The 18,271-nt window shown below is 38.7% G+C and overlaps 1 protein-coding gene and 1 long non-coding RNA gene across 2 annotated transcripts in view; one reads left to right on the top strand and one right to left on the bottom strand.

Annotated features, from left to right (window-relative positions):
* Window positions 1-18,271, top strand: part of LOC138941807 (zinc finger protein 541) — a 356,780-nt gene that overhangs the window by 155,047 nt on the left and 183,462 nt on the right. Inside the window, exon 4 of the mRNA XM_070311688.1 lies at window positions 7,874-7,936. Within this exon, the coding sequence (XP_070167789.1) occupies window positions 7,874-7,936 (63 nt within the window). The remainder of the gene's footprint in view (window positions 1-7,873; window positions 7,937-18,271) is intronic.
* LOC138942258 (uncharacterized) lies at window positions 13,995-14,799 on the bottom strand. Its single transcript, XR_011448282.1, has 4 exons — window positions 14,749-14,799; window positions 14,536-14,679; window positions 14,338-14,459; window positions 13,995-14,278 (listed from the first exon to the last, which is right to left on the bottom strand). It is a non-coding gene; the product is annotated as an uncharacterized lncRNA (long non-coding RNA).

Here is an 18,271-nt window from a genome sequence, read left to right as displayed (position 1 = left end):
CAAATGGGAACATTTTAAAAAGACATAAAAGAAACGACTATGATCGATAACTTTTATGCTATGTCGTTATTAGCATGACAACGAATATCATCGCGGCAATGCTATTGAAAGAGAGAGAAGGGAATCTCGTAAGTTCGTCTCGTCGGTCGTGATTCATTGTTCCGCTGTTCCGCGGCTACTAGCAGTACGTCTCCAGCGTAAGTAATACCTGCTTTTCCAGGGATCGTTTACCCACGGGATCCTCTCATTCTATGCGGACTGAAATCCGAGGAGGAAAATTAATTCTCGGTGCGCGCAAGTTGGCGGCAAAACACATCGCCTAGGCTTCCCTTCGTTAACGAATGGCTGTTTTATTACGAAATTGCGCCAGGAGAAAGCGAGACAAACAGAGAGAAAGAGAGATATTGATAAAAACAACGTTATACTAATTCCGTGTCTTCGTATAAACGCACTTCGATAAAATTTGTATTTGCCTCGCGCGGGCGAATAAATCGGCAAAGGAAAATTGCGTTTTTTGTTTGGAAACTATATTCATTCTGCATCGAGAATGTACTTTGAATTTCTGACAATGTAAAGTACGAACTATGCAAAGTTGTCGAAAATACATAAAAATTATTTAATTTAGAAAATATTTCGAAGCATTAACTTTTATAGTCTCTCTCTCTCTCTCTCTCTCTCTCTCTCTCTCTCTCTCTCTCTCTCTCTCTCTCTCTCTCAAAGGAGCCATTCTATTGAGATATGTAAGCAAATAATGTGTAACTATAAATTCTCTCTCGTCTTATTATTTTGTTCCTATAAAAATTGATTTCTCTATCGTAATGTGAAAGGTAATTAACGTCTCTTGGCGTGGAAATTTTGTAATAATTTACAACCGTAAATAAATTGATAACTTTTTAAGTATAAAATAGGAAAAAAGACAGTTTCTTTTAAAAGAGCAAGTTTTTCTCTCTAAAAAATATTTTCTTTAGATAAATTTTATAGTGCAATAGCATGAAAGCTCTCGAAGTCTTATTTCTTAAACTTACGATAAGTTAGTCTGGAGAGAGGTATAGATTTATAACGTGATGTTATAAGGGCTTGAAACTTGGATAGAAATCGCGCTAGAAGCTCCCTCGTATTCGTTACGCAACGACCGATCGGCTGGCTGGCTAGTCTCTAACTTTTCCACTGACCAACTTTGCTGTACTAGTCGTACTCTTTTTACGCGGGTCTTATAAATGTGCCTCAAATATGAGTGCGTTATTTATCGTCGCGCTTTTATTTTAGCGCCATCTAATAATACTAACCGTGTCCACTTCCTATGGTATATATTATGTGAGAGAAAAAAAAATGTGTGGTAGTACTTTACGAATTCTTGGCAAGCGGACGACGCATTAAAAATAAAGCGAAGCCATGCTGAAAGCGACAGCTGAATCGACGGAATTGTCGATGTCTTCGCGCGCAACGACCTCAAAACTTTTAGCATCGCCGAACCGAAAATAGCCGCGACAACAAATCGCGTTCTACATCAAGATATATTTCGGTATGCGCGTTTTCCGATTCGCGCTCGTGAATACCGACGACTCGTAATTGGATAATAAATCATACGATATTCGATCATTTCGTATTATGCGTGTAGGCAGTAAGCCGCTAATTATGCTCGCGGTCGAAAGTGGATTTCTCGTTCTTATGTCCCGCGACATAATCGATAATCGTTTTCCGAATCGATCAATCATGTCGAGTCCCGGCAAGTCTCGTCCCGACGATCCCGATAGCTGGCAGCGCTCCTTTACAAGGCGTTAATCAATGTCCGAATCGCCGTATTAGTATTTGACTCCGTCATCATACGGACGTGTCCTTTTTATTCTGTTCGCTTGTATCGGACGTATGTCAATATATTTAGCATATCTGTAATATATTTGTTTTTTGAATTTTTCAGATGTGAATATATTATAAATTGCTTGCGCGAAACATACAGCTGTCTTATAATTAAAAATCTTAATCGAGAAATAATTTCATGACTTTACAATTCGGAGAGGTAAAGAAAATGAATGTCGATAATAAGAATACTTGTATTATTTCGTCAGTTTAGAATCAATTTTTTTTATCAATATAATTCACAGATTTAATAAATTTAAAATTAAAATTAATAAACTTTTGAAATTCTTATCACGAATTTTATCTTAAAATTTTACTTAAAATTTTTTAAATTCGTTTCTTCGACTATCATTGACCTGCACAGATTTTTAACACTCCGACTTTCATTTTTCGCAAATATGCAAGCCCGCAAGAACTCACATTACTTTTTCTCTCTTATTGCTTTTCTCGCCGTACTCTCGCATTCTCCAAACTCTTCCTCGATTTCATTCTTTTCGAGGTGGCCGTCGAGGTTTCTTCTGAAAAAGCCTCTCTTTTCGCGTTTCTTTTACGCGCTTCGACCGAGAAAGAAGCCGCGCTGACTCCGTCATGAATCATAGCTTTAAATTAAAATCCGGGTGAAATGTCTGTGACGAATGACGTGGAGCCGCTTAATTATGCGCTAAAGAGCGCTCGTGAGAGTGCAGCCGGAAGGAAAGGGAGAGCCACTTTTCATTATGTTGCTCGTAGAGACTCTGTAGTTCTTGTTATTCGATGTCAGACAACTTGCTGCCCTCGCGCTTAATCTCTTCGTCTCCTTTCCTATTTTTAACGCTCGCGGCGCGTGTCTAGAGACCATCGTCGAATTATCGAGGATACCCCGCGTTCACCTTCTACAGCGAGAACGGCAATCGGCCGGCCATCAATCATCCGTTCGTACTTGCGTTTGCTAGGGCGCTGTTCTTTCTGTCGTCACTTTGAAAAGTTTTTATGCGATTCTGACCTGCGATTTTACATGCATTATGTTTGTTGTTTTAATGGAATATATTTTTGATTACGGACAAATAAAATCACGTAAGATTATAATATAAAATAATTTAAAAAGAAAAAGATTGGGAAAGATGAAACAATAATATTTTCTTTTTCAATAAAATGAGCAATGATGTATTGTAAATAAAGTTTTTCTTACGAAGATAAAATATAAATTCAGATTTTATATATCATCGAAGGAAATGTACGGATTACAAGGAGAATCGAACGAAGTCGTACTTTCTTGTATGTACGAACAATGCGATCTCGTCTAGTCTTACACTAGTGAACTTCACTTTTTACGATTTCGCGTGCGATACGAGAAACGATAAAAACGAGGAAAGACGAGTACAAGGTAAAGTAGCAAAAAAAGAAACAGCGGAGAGATGGAGCGAGGTTTAAATGCGAGCGCGTAAAGAGAGATTCTAAGCTGTCTTTGACGTCTCCCCATAAATCGAAGAAGTCCGACTTTTCAGGTCGCGTACTGGCGAGCTTCCTCGAGCTTATTTAAATCATCCATAAGACCTTCTTAATATTGAAAAATGGCAATAGTTCGTTTCTCTTGTTCTCTTCCATCTCACTGGGGAACGTCCGTTCCGATTCGAAGCTCGCTGAATAAACCAGAGTTCAACAGAGTTTTACTGCTGAATTGGAATGATAATAACAATTATACTAATTTCTACATTTCTTAATTGTTAACATCACATTAATGACTTTAATTTTTTATTAGAAGCGACGAAGCGATGAATGTAACTCTCTAACGGTGCTTTTTATTTGGTACAACGAAAAGTGTTACGGGATATTGAATGCTATAATGTTTGCTTTGTATAATCTACCCGGAAAACGCGATTTCCGAATATTGGATATGCCACGAACGAGATTTGCACAGCGTTACCCGATATTCATTTGCAGCAATCCGGAATGATTCGTATTTCACGAATGTGCGATTAATTCACATTTCCCATAGTTACAAATATTACGCTCGATGATCTAAATTAATCATTGCCATGTTTTCTACTTTTCCTGGATATATCTTACAAATTCGATTTTATCGCAATTTTTATTCATTTTACATCTCGTTATGCTTTTTTCTATAACAGAATCATTTCAAAATTAAACTATATTCGACTGGATCTGGATTTTAGTAATCGCATGACTATGGAGAGTCACGTGAATATCTCTTACGTCGGATGTCTGATATACGATTATCCGCAAATTCGAGCGAAGTCGAGAGGACGCGCCGCGTTCTAGCCATCATCCGTTCCCTTAATTCACGTATCGTGTCTATTTCCGTACCTGATGCGACGCAAACACGCGTGTTCCGAAGGATGGCTGAGGGATTTGGATACAACGTTAATAATATTTGCGTAACTTCGATAATGAAGCTCTGACGACCTTTCGTGTTCGCTCTATATGTCGCTCGATAGCGCGGCGTGCTCTAGGATTCTCATTCCGTTTCGTGACGTTGCATAATCGGCTTGACCGTAGGATCGCTGATGGATCCTTATCGAATCGATTCTTCCAAACAACGTCAAAATTAGGGTGATCGCGCGCTGATCTGTGCTTTACTTGCCGAGGACATTAATCCTTGCTGACGTTTTGTGGTTAAGAAAAAGTAATCTTATCGATTTATACATTAAATTAAGATAAAACATCTCGAATCCAAACTTGTGTTATCATCGGATTGCATTATGCAAATGTAGCGGCAGTGAATTAGCGGCTCGAAAATATATGGAGTTTATTAAATAATTGCAGTTAAACGGTATGTTTTTTGTTTACTTTTGATTTATTGATTTTGAAATATTTTTATTACTTCAATTTTGTGTAATTGATTAATAAAATTTCTGATTTCTATGATCACGTGTAGTTAAAAACAAGAAAAAGTTGGTTCTAAATTTTACAAATTAAGTTTAACTAAATGAGCTTTTCGAAAAGCGAACGCCACTAAAAATATTTCTATTTCGATAATTGATGATTGTCATAGATTTCGTTGATTAGCAAAACTGGCATGACAAAACAATGTGCACATGCATGCGCAATCGCGAATCCGGTGGCGAAAAGTCGACGTCGGTTTCGTATCGCCGTAAATTATGGGGCGGTCATAATACGCTTTACGACTTTTCGACATTTTATTTTAGCCGCTAACTGAGCTCCGCGACTTTGTATTCTTCGAGCGTTCCGGGATGACACCTTTAAATCTTCGTCGTGCCTCGGTTACTCGTCGTCTATTAGATAAACCCCGACAGTTGCGTCTTTTTGCTACGCATTTCGCAACACCGGTGCGTAATGGTGTAGCGCAACATTCCCGTCTGCATTTGTTATTTATTCATTATATATGCGAGCTCTTTGCTCGTTAGAACAATATGTAAGCCAGGCTTTTATTCGAGACGGAATGACTCGGGGAAAATTTCTCCCTGTGTGTCGTGCCTTTGGTTTTTATTACCGTTATACGGCTGATATACGAAAACGTGATACACGCTATCAAAATATAACTAAGAAAAAAAAAGTGAATATATAAATCTAAATATATTTGAAGACATATACATATATATACATATGGTATAATACATTTTTATAAAAACAAAAATAACGATATATTTCTTTTGTCTAAAATTTTTTCTTCGATTTGAAATAGGCTTGCTTTAAAAATAATAATGTTTTATATAGAGAAACTTTATATACAGGGTGTCCGACATGTAAGTAGCCAAATGAAAAGTGGAGATAGATCATGTCAATCTGAAGCGAAAAGTTCTATACCATTTTGCTAAATTCGCAATAATTATTATGTTATTAATTAAAATGTCTGAGCCAATGAGCGCGTGGAAAGCGGTAGGCCGGAATCGATAGAAATGTAAAATGGCTTACTTGTTTATGTCTCTTGGCGTCGGAAGTATCAGCTGAGCGAGAGAGGCGGAGTCGCGCAGCGAGCGGCGAGCGACACCGCGCCGAAAAATAATTATCCTCTCGAATTGTTTTTTCGATGGCAAGACAGTGATGCCCTATCATTTCCACACCACCTTGCGGTAGATAACTATGCATGCGAGAAGGAGGACGACATTTCGAATTTTTACATTAATTAAATATTGAGAGTGGATTAGGCCTACAGGGGAAACTACTATAAAAAAGCGCACCAAGCTATCTACCGCAAGGTGGTGTGGAAATGATAGGGCATCATTGTCTTGCCATCGAAAAAACAATTCGAGAGGATAATTATTTTTCGCCGCGGTGACATCGCTCGTCACTCGATGCGTGATAATTATTTTTCGGCGCGGTGTCGCGCGCTGCGTGACTCCGCCTCTCTCGCTCAGCTGATACTTCCGACGCTAAGAGACATAAACAAGTAATCCATTTTACGTTTCTATCGATTCCGGCCCACCGCTTCCCTCGCGCTTATTGGCTCAGACATTTTAATTAATAACATAATAATTATTGCGAATTTAGCAAAATGGTATAGGACTTTTCGCTTCAGGTTGACCCGATCTATCTCCACTTTTCGTTTGGCTACTTACATGTCAGACACCCTGTATATATAATAGTATAAAGTTATTGAGATTTTGCAATTTATTTACAATTTTGATTGACTGTTTTTAATGATTTTTACTCAATCGTAAGATTATCTTTTTAAAACATATGGTAAAATTTTATTTGTGTACCTTTTTCCCATCTTTTTTTTCTTTCTTTTTTTTTATTTCACTATAACTTCACGGTCTCTTTTGTCCTTTTTGTAAACAGATATTAAAGCCACCGTCCCATTTCCGTAGTGCAGGTCGAACCTTGCCCGACACGTGGAACCGTCGCGTCGGCTCCTTCGTACGTTCGTTCCTTCGTACGAAGTTTGACACGGAAATTTATTCGCGCTTAACCGATTTGGCAGCGGTTCAAGACGGATGCTCTACCCACCCGAGAAGTCTGCCGCTGTTTTACGATCAAAGTTCAAAATGACATTTACACGTCGGCTCTTTCGTTTTGGTTTCGTAGCCGCTGCCATCGTCGTCGCCCTTTGTACTATTTCTTTGCTGCACTCTTTCGAAGGCCAATTTCTCGGTTTCTTGAATTTCCGTCTTGGTAATCCCGGTGCCCGCTAGAAGAGGTCCGTCACCAGTGACCGATGGCGAACTCGAACATTTTTGAGAACGGCATATCAGACGGTCGAAAGACTTTCGAGGCGAATGAATTCGACGAGAGCACGTTTTGCTGGCCGCGAGATTGATGAAACGCGTTGGATGTTAGCGAGCGAAAGAAACATTCGATCTTCGTAAAATATACGAACGCGATACACGCGAATGTAAAGAATATCTAATGCGTTGAATGATGAGGAAAAATACCACAGAGTGTTCGATGCATCTATTTGAGGTATTTCATATCTTTGCGATATCATATTTTCTGTGTGCTTTACGCGATCCGGACTACTATATTATCCAATACGATTCGGAATATTTTTTTTAAATACGTATAAGAAATTATTTATATTTGCAACGCGTTGAAATATTTGAAAAGGAAGGAAATTAATTTATATATAAAGTTAATATTTTATTTTAATTTTCGGATAGACTTTCTGTTTAAATTTGAAGTTTCATCCCGATTAATTGATCACGAAGCAATAACTAACACGGGAAATAGTACGTATCCGATGAAACTCAGTTTTAGCGAATGATTACAGAAAATTTCATAACGGATAGTATAGCGCACTCAGCTTTTGAATACGCCGGGATACAGCGCGAATAATTTTCATATGAATGCTGTACATTTTCCACAATATTGCATTTCCGAAATTGTTAACGGTTCGCGTCGCTTGTAATTTTGCATTCGAAAATTATTCGCCTCTACACCTCGAAAACACAACATGAAAGGATTTTCTCTTAAATGCCTCCTTTCCTTTCCTTTGAATACCAATGCGCTTTAATGCGCGATAGCAATTTACTCGACATTCAGTACGACGTAAATAATAATGAAATAGAAATTATCGATCTTTATGCTCTAATTTGCTATATTCCTATATCTGTTACAGAGTGACAGCGGGCTAGTGGACACAGATCCAGGTCGAGTTAGCAGCATGACAGCCATTAACTCGGTGAGTAGGCAACGTTAAATTAACGTGCGGCGATAAAAGCAATGCGCACAGTATCGCTTCGTTTAATAACCGAATATTACCTCGAGTGATCGCGTCCATTTTAAATTATGCAAACTGAATAATTGATCGATAATTTCTGTTAATGGCTGCGACTTGCATATTTGGCCAAACGATGATCAAAGAAGCGAGAGATCTCTCGTAAAGAAATCTAATGATTTATTAATAACTCAAACTTAGTCTTTATATTATTATGTTGCGTCGCTGTGTGTATTCTTTTCGTCGCAATAAATTGTGAATTGTTGTACAAGAAATACATCGTAGTGTATATGTATATCCACGCCCAAACGATTGTTTGGGTAAAGGAATCTTGATACTCACGTTGAAAGTATTGATTCCAACGTATAGAATTTCACGCACGCTCATGTGCCGAGATCACAGGGGAACGATGCTGAAAAAGGTGACGGTAATGCCATGCGCGCCGTTCTACAGCCATCGTTCATCAAATATGTAGGCAATTGCTTTCGATATATAGGAGACGCCTGCCGAGCTTCCGTCCGCTAATAATCCCGTAATGTCACTCGCGCGACCGTGAGTTTCTCGAGGGAGGGAAAGAAGGTTAGAGGCTTGTACGATCTGCGCGAATGTTTGCGCGGCGGGACATTTCGGCTTGGCAAACAAATGGGAAGCAAGAGGGTGCGAGGTCTGGTATTTTATCGAGCCTAATACAGTTATCGTCGAGTAACATTTGGTAGTGTTGTGATTAAGGGACGAGAGCTCACCCTTCGACCAGACGGCGCTTGTTAATCCCGCTGTATTAACAGGCCTCTGAGTTTGTCGGACAGAACTAGGAAACGCATGGGTTTATACGGTCACGGTTTTATTATAAATATACACGTATGCGCATTATATTTAACGAATTAGTGTATATACGTGGCGTAACTTTTACTAGGGATTTTTAAAGGAACTCTTTATACATAAGCTGTGGCACGCTTATATGAATATGGATTAAATTTAAATTCAAATTTTAATTCTTTGTGAAGCCGATAATATAATATGATATTCTAATGTTCTTCGCAAAAATATTTCGTTAAACTAAATTTCAGAAGAATTTGTTATATGTATATGATGAAAAAATCAAACAAATATCAAAATGAAAATTATTACGAATTTATTTTCTGATCGATTTAGTAGAGTATTATCTTTCTTTAATTGAATCTTCATGTATATTCATTAATCGCATGATCTTTTTCGACAAAGAACTTTTTTTTTTTTTTTTTACAACAAAGGATATAATTTGTATTACAACACGAGCACCATAAATAAAATCTCTCTTTTTTTTTTAATAGAATGCCATCTAATAATTTCCCCCCCCCCCCCCTCTCTTTCTCGCTCTCTCCTTCTTCCTCTTCGGAATCATGAATGTCGGGAAACCTGACACGTTCGGATGCGTGAACCGTGGAAACTTGATGTTTGCATAACGATGATGCGACTGCTCGAAGCATGAGATACGCGAAACGACGGTACTTTCCTAGGAACCGGTACCTTCTCTCGGGAATTGTACGCGAGACTAAGGCTTGCACGACACAATTCATAATTTTCGCGACCGTCTCCGGAATTCACGTACTTCCTTTTCGAGATGGCGAGAACCGATTCGACGAGATTCAACGGGATGCTTCTTCCGCTTCCCTTTCGCTCCGTTCTCGTTGCCTTTGTCGCGATCGATTTGCAAATACGATCACGATGCATTTGCATCGTTGCAGAATCTCGAGAATTCACGTCGCGTCTTCTCGAGAGAGAAACAATCCTGGTTACGAAGTTGTCTCTCCGATCTGCTGCGCTGTCGCAACAATCGGTATATCGGTTGTAACAGCTGCGAGGGCCCTGCGGGAATACGCGCGTTGATTACGAAGACTATAAGCGCGAAGACCACCCTGCGAATTTGCGTTTCACGTTGTACGAGCCGTCAAAGATTGTATTTCACATGATCCGATTGAACGATAGACGAGAAATATGAGTAAAAAGAAAAATGAAGAAACATAAATGCAGAATTTCAAAAATATTATGGGACTTTTATAATACCAATTTTATTGTGCTATACAGAATATAAAAGAAGTAAAAAGTTGTAGGCATGTGAATGGCTGGATGGAAGGAAAGAATCTTGTTTTTCCGAATCATAATTATAATTCGTCTCATGATACAAAAGCTAAATTGTCTTATGACAGCATGCAAACAACTAGATACAAAGCTATACTTGCAACGCTTGTTCGATTAGAAGCTGCGAAATCTGATACGAGTGATCTCGTATTACGTTGCTTGAGTATATCCGGGATATTATGCGAACGTAATTGAGAGAGGAGTATCAGGCCTGTGTTTTTGACTATACGTTTGATTATAAGTTACATGTTTACTAGCAGGTAGTTAATCAGTCAAGGTAAGACAAGTGTGCCAATGTTATTAGAATTTTTTAGTATTCTCGATTATTCGTAGTATAAAAAACAATATATAATGAAATAAACAAATAAGAATTTTGAAATATAAAATAAAAACAATTCAATTATTATATAAAAATATAGAGGAGTTTATTATACAAGTAACAATATAATATATAATATATAAGAAGAATCTACTCGTAATATACAGAAATGCTGAAATGTAATTATAACTTTGATATTTTCACAATGTATAAAATGAAATACGTTCATCGCATCGTGGCATTTGAATGGATTTATATAAAATGCGTAGAATTAGGCAGTAACATTTATAATTATAAGTTATGATTGATTCATATTTTTTAATTGTTATTTTTTAATTCTAAAGAGATTTCAAAGTCCATACGATCGACACGTAAAATAGCGAGATCGATGGAAACGCAATGACGCATTTTAATTCCGCATTGCTCTTTTCATTGCGCTATCTTTCTTTGCTTCTCTCTATCTCTCTTTGCTGTATTATTCAAACTTCGCGCACGTTTGAGAAACAAGAATATTCGACGAGGCGGGTTTGCGTCGATGCTTAAAAAGCGCTCGTCTCGGCGGCCCGTCATTCTCTTCGGTATCAAAGTCGACGGGTATTTGCAATTGAAATTCTTGCGGCTCCATAAGTCGACCGCAGACAAATTCGAACTTTACCGTAGTCGATGCAAAGACTTGAGTCATTTCGCAATTAAATACTTTCGTTTCTTTTTTTATAAACATTATTTTATGTCATTGTAAAAAATAATATGTTCTCTATTTTTGATAAGGATAAACGAGTTTATATATATATGTGTGTGTGTGTGTGTGTGTGTGTGTGTTGCATGGAAAAAACGTATCATGGATTATTCTTATTAAATTTCCCTAGAAAAAAAAAAAAAAATTAGAAAGATAGTAACAAGAGATATTTATATAATGTGAATAAAACGCTTATTTTATTTATACAATATTTTGTTTTTTTCGAGCTCTTTAAGACTAATTGGTTTACTCTTCGCGAGACACCTTGTATATACGAATCGATCTTTTCCGAGCTGCAAAGTTCTCGCGGAAAGTGACGCGCTCGAATCCGGTGACCCGGCGACCGGAGCACAGACGAAAGTCGGGTCTAAAGGACACCGAAGAGGAAACCAGTTTAAATAAAGATCGCGCATATGGGTCAGCCGGCGTGGCGTTGTGGCTGTGCGTGTGCGTTACGCAAGTCGTGTCGCGCATCAGCGACGTCATCGTGTCGTTGGTTGGGCTTTGCTTGCCCGTGTGCAGGAGACGCGCGCTGTGTGCATAATGTGCATCAGCTGAATCGGTACACTACCCCCAAAAAGCATTCGAGCGTGCGTCGTGGTAGAATAAAGGTATATCTATGTCAACTTGTAACAGGCTTTCCTTTGACCGGTTTCATACACACGAGCGGAGTAGCAAGAAAAGCTAATTACGGAATTGCGGGAAATTGTCTTACGATTGAGAAGATACGTATACGTACGAGAATACTTTTCGCGGTTGATGTATCCCTATCCGTTTATCTATTTTCCTTGTAGTAGATTTATCTCTTCTGGTGTAACATTATGTGTGATATTCTTTACTTAATTCTAATCTTGAGAAAAATAAGAAAATAGACTTAATATTATGATAAAAGAATAAATATATTAGAAATATCACGGTAGCTTCGTGCAATGATCGAGAAATAATTCTATAGCTATTTTATTTCTTTTTTATTATTATTCTTCTTATTTCTTATATATAATTTTAGAAATATTGTAATTTTGTCATTTTACAAGAAAATTGTACAATACTTTGATGAATACTTTGTATAGCTTTCACATTAGATAAAGATCGCAGATGGTGCATTTTAGGATTAGTTAGCTTTAGGTAGTCGAATGCGGGCCAAGCTTGAAAACTCGATGTATTCGTAAGTAAGTAGCCGTGTATAGGGCCGTTTATAGATCCGACGCGCATTTACATACATCGGAGCTGAACTTTACGCTGGGGCTAGACCGAAACTGACTGTTGGAATGGGACCTGGGACCACTTCAAACGAACGAACGCCACATGGAAATCTGCCCGCGAGTCTCACGAGCACACACGGTTTCCGGCGCAGCTCTCTCTTTTGTGATACACGAGAAGTCAGATGTCGGTTCGTCGGAGTAGGAGAAAAGCTTCCCCCGTGCCGCGGGAGTTATATTATATTCAGAGTGTGCACTTCCGGAGACGCTTGCATTTTCCGAGGTTATTCCGAATTTGCGTCGGGAAAGTCGCACAGAGAGGAAAGAGAGGGAGGAGCGTATCTCGCGAGCTTCGATCGATACTGAAGTACAAGGGTAAGAACGACAAATACTCAGCTTGTCGAAAATTGCCTTTTATAAGCGTGCTCGATTATTAAAGGAAAGTTGACGTCGGGAATTTTTTGAAAAGTAAAGACAAATTTTATTCTTTGTTTTCGATGCAAGTATCTTGACGATCGCATCATTCTCTGTAACACTCGCAGCAGGTGGATCGGACGGGATCGGATGGGCGATCGCGCATTTTGCCTCTTTCGTCGGGTAGAATATATTATAGCGATATCGCGCGCGTGAAAACACGTGTGAATCAAGTGGGCGTGCATGTGTCCGACTGACGCTACGAGAGAAATCGGTCAGATGATACGCGTTGTTTCGTTCCGCTAAATATCCCTCTACGCGAACGAGAGAATTGCCGCTTTATATTTTCTGAAGTGACGTGACGATGCGTAACATGAAGTGACGTGACGCGACACTGCCCGACGTGCCACGTCGCTCTTCTCGACCTCCTTTTTTTCGACGCCGATCGAGTTTCATGAACTGACTACGCGCTAACGTTATATCTTCGAGGGAGAAAAAAAAAAAAAAAGCGATCAATCTTTTAAATATGGTTTTTAAAATACAAAGAATGTGCTATATGGCATACCAAAATATTCTTAAATGTCGCATTAAATAGCATGAATAATTGCCATATTTTTTCAAAAATTATAAAAATTTATATTTTATGAAGACACGCGCGTGGAAATGAAATATCTAGATTTCGCGGTACGAAATGGCAACTATGGCTTAGAAAAAGGTAATCTACAGCATTTCAAAATTGCAAAACGACTATCCGAAAGCGGAGAAAAAAATCCGATATATATATATATATATATATAATGGACTTGTAAATTATTCGGAACGCGCGGGACAACAAGGCAGTCGGGTAGATTGCCATTGACTCCCTCCATCCCGTGCAATGGATCGGACGGGGGCCCCGGGGACAGACCCAGGTGCGAAAGATTCATTCGGGAGAGGGCGAGTCTCCCTAGCCACCTCTATATTATTCCCGTACGTCGAACTCCGCGGGAGGAGCCAGGAGGTCCGTGAAATGAACTGCGCCGCCGACGCAACCGATGTCGTTTTCCTAGAGAGAACGAGAAAGAATAGAGAGAGTGCACGCGGACTATTTCTCGACGTCGCGGATCCGGAACGCTGGGATTTATCTCTCGGCCGGAACGGACGCACCTGGCTAATGCCGTCGACTTTGTTGCCCGACGTCGCGCGTCGGAGAAGAACGGCGAACGTAATACGGACGCGAACATCGGTGAAGCGAAAGGCGCGTGGAGCTTCTCGAAGAGATGCCAAGAGCAAACGACGAGTTGCGCTCTCTTTTCGATGGAAAATACAGAACACGTAGGTTCAGGGCATGCGTAAAATGTATTTCAAATATTTTCCTACTATTTTGAAATATTGCAAGTTGTTGCGTTACCGTAGACTAGCGCAGGTTATTTCAGAACACGTCTAGCTTTATCTTTCGTTTCGTCGCTTCCTTCGTCAATATGTCTCTGAGAATTATGATACTGGATATATTCTCGCCGAGAAAAAGCGCGCTTCCTTTCCTGCAATTTATGGAAAAATTAAAGACAAATGTAAATTTAATTTTACATTATAAACTTACTTATATTTGCATTTGAGGACCGTCCCAATGAAGGATGAGATATATACTAAAACAGCTTCACCCTCGTGAATGTGAGGCCTTTCAGGCACATCCGTTAATATCAGAGAAAGCCATGCATGCATCTGGAAAAAAAAATTTAAGGAGAATGTGAAAAAAGCTGTTTTCTTGCAACAAGAGCAATAGAATGAAAGATCACACCTCGGCAATCGTGAAATTGCCGTTTAATTTCAATTCATTAAACGGACCACTGGACTGTACAGTGTTATCATCCTCGTGTTGTCTGACGTGTAAAGACAAGGCGTAAATAGGAATCAAGATTTTACGGCAACGCTTTGGCTGTACCTGAAAATTATCACAGATATTAATAACATAAACAGATTTAAGATTCGGAAAACAATGTGAAAAATATACCTGGGATGTTACATAAACCTGCAAGGTACCTGGTGAACATTAACGTGAAGGAAATGTAACTCTGTATTTTTTAAGATATTTTATCCGCAAGATTATCCGTTGAATTAAACGCTGCATTTTCCGTCCGTCGACTTTATTCCTCGCGTATTTAGCGAATTATTCCGCGGGCTTTTACGGAATAGCATGAAACGTAGGTAATATCCTCGAGTTGCTGCGAGCAACGTCGTCGTCACGCGGGTTAAAAGCGACGTCCGCAGCCGCTCGCTCATCTAACTTGCCGGCGCGATTTTAACTGTCCGTATATTCACGCGGACATCACAAGGTCGGTCGTTCCAGCGATTGTCGACAGCTGCTGCGCGTCGTTAACTGCAGAAAGATAGAGATAAAGAGAGACGAAGAACCGATTTAAGAAAATACACGTACACACGCGTGAGATTACAAATAACTTGATGTGGCACGTACGTAAAAATTTACTTTTATCATTAAACTGTCTTTGAAAGTTTTCGTATTTTCGCGACTCTTATCAACAATTATTTCACCGTTAATTGTTTATGCAATTGCCGACTCTCTTGTACTCTTATAATAAATCATAATCGCATATCCCGTTTTATTTAGTTGCAAGGAATGAAAAAAAAAAACACGAATATATTTCATAATAATTTCATTACGTCAATGTAATTAATATAATTTGATTATGTCCGAATATCAAACGTCACCGGTATTATACGAAATCTCTTTGAAGAGAAATGTTTACATAAAATATATACATATAAACTCCTTTGATTATATACATCGCCTATGTGAATTACGTATTGCTAACTTCAAGAGTTTTACCAGCGAATTTTAAGAGACAAACCACAAAAAAAAAATGCTAATAGACTTGAAAGAATATAATATACATACATCTCTGTTCGAATATTTTTGCTTTATTTTCAAGAGAGATAAGTGCTTCTCCTTTGAAATTCGAGTATCTTTTATGAACATACAGAGTTGAGCGGAGTATATGTGTGCCGTTGACATTACGACCGTGTTGCGTAATCCAAAAGCAAACAGAATTGCACGCAACAGCTGATTCGCGACGATGCACTCGCGGGGAACAATGGCGCGTTAATAACGTCTTAATATATCTTATGATATCATCATGCGCGTTGAATTGGAATATCGCGTGTCGTCGCGAGAAGCTGGATATCAACAGGAAAAAAACTTGTACTTGCGAAACACTGATGAAGTGATCTCATGACGTGAGGTTCATCGATGAGACAACTTTGTTAACGAGTGCGTAGGTTTGTTTATATCGTTCCTCGAGCGCGCGCGCGCGCGTTTTCCGCTCTCTTCCACTTATATCGCGACCTGTCATTACATCATCGCATTCGAGGAGAACACGTGCTATTTTCTCTTTCGTCATTTTCACGATCAGTCAAGCGCTAGTCCACCCACCCGATTCTTATTTCGAGTTATAACCTATATCGCGGTGTCTGTGGGAGAGTTCTGGATTCAAGGAATTGGAATACGCGTGATGTAAGTATTTTTGTTGTCAGAGTGAAATTTTCGATTTAAAATTAAACAAATCAGTGTAATACTTAATAACATTATTGATTCATATTTGTCGTGAGATGTAAATGCGATGGCATTTTATTAAATCCATTTAACATGTTGAAATAAGGGATCATAATTGGACACGAGATATATGTATTTTCTATTATATAATTCTGCGATAAAATATAAATAGTTCGGCTATTACTTATCTTAAACTTTGCTACGGGCAACTGTAATATATGGCAAGCACAAATGGCGACGCCGAGTATTTTATCCGAAACGGTAATAGAGGGATAAGACCGGACATATTTATCTAATAAACGTACGATGTTCCACCGTATGATCCGCGCAACCTACGCAAGGGCCGGCGTAACGTCTTCTTAAACGAGAGGGTAGTATCTCCCCGAAGTACATTGAGTCGGCGAGATCGCCCGCCCGGAAAATAACCTCCGTCGAAACAACCATCGTGCTCCTCCAAGTCCTGTCCATTTTGACGCGTAACGTGTTTCTCGGTCGTGCCTGCCGGGTTCCACGATGTCATTCCCTTGACTTCAATCCGTCTGGTCAGCGATCATCCTTTTCCTTCTCTGGGGGATCTCTTCCATATGCGGCCACGCCGCGTTTTATCATGTCGATAAAACATCGCCATTCTTTGATGCGGGTCTGCCTCAGATACGATGTTTAATTTATACATATGAAAGCGGAGAATAATCTTATGTTAGATGAAAAAGATATCTATCATAAATATTTTAAATATCAGAAATAGAGCGTATTTTATGTGCTGCTATTACAGTCTTCAAATAAAAATTAAACCGAAGTTTTCCGATTATTTGACACGTATAATGTGCTGGAAGAAGCTGAATTTTAAACATAATTCTATTTCTCCGAAACTAAAATCTTTCCGATAAGAGCAATCTACATCTCAATTAATAATAAATTTTTTTTTGTACATTTATATCTAAATTAATTTATATCACACACATTGATAGCAAGAAAGCCTGGAGTTAAGTGTGGCTCTCGTCAATATACCGTTCCTTGCATGGCATATTATTTCTCGGCTTTTCTTTATAGATCGTTAAAATACATATTTTGGTGACTTGTCGATCGTTCTCGGGACGACGAATGGTATCGCAATAACGATAGAAGCAACGATGGTAAGCCGTGACCTATCGCCGGCGGGCCCTCCCGCGAGAGTCCTTTATTGTACGTTAAGCTCTATACATCATTCACCTACCCTCGTGATATTCCAATCGGAAACGATTAATGTTTTTTTTTTATTCGGTTCGTAAAATCTTTTTATATTAAACCCCTTACGGCCGCGAGAATGCATGGATATGATGCACCTACTTCTCTCGTTATCGTTCGACAACTATTCATCCTTCTTTTCTCCGCGTCCGTTTGCGAGGGGTTCATCTACCGTCTTCCATTTGTCTCCTCGCGGAAGAATAAAACGCACAATGGTAAATCCTCTTCTCTCCTGTAATGATTCTTTTCTCTTTTTTTTTCTCTATCTCTTTCATGAGCTGAGAAACTTCTTCGGCGCGGCGGCCGCTGGAAACGAATTTTGATTGCGTCGTTTGTACATTTTTAGCGAGCGACGAGTGCGTTTTTACGACTATTTCTGTGAATATTTGGTGGATTCTTCTTGGAACTGAATATTCACGGAATGTGAGAATCTACATCGGAATTACATTATAATGAAACTGTAAAGCATTCTGCCTGTGATTTTATTATAACAGCTTTTGCCGAAAACCACGTAATATTTACAAAAAGAATTTAGAGAAGTTTGCGTTTTTGAAATAAGAGTTCTTTATACGAAAGAGAATAAATATTCTATATAGATCTTTAAGTCGTTTATATTTTCTATTCAAAAATATTCGTGTGCCTAAATTATTTATTTATATTCTAAGAACTATTTATAGAGCTATTTATTTTTATTTATATTCTAAGAGCTATAGACACAAAAATATACATATCAATTTATATC

The sequence above is a fragment of the Polyergus mexicanus genome, unplaced genomic scaffold (genome assembly GCF_030449975.1).
Source record: "Polyergus mexicanus isolate NDT 795.1 unplaced genomic scaffold, iyPolMexi1.0 SCAF_2, whole genome shotgun sequence".
Classification (NCBI taxonomy): Eukaryota; Metazoa; Arthropoda; class Insecta; order Hymenoptera; family Formicidae; genus Polyergus; species Polyergus mexicanus.
The sequence above is the reverse complement of the archived record's forward strand: the minus strand, read 5'-3'. Positions and strand labels throughout refer to the sequence as shown.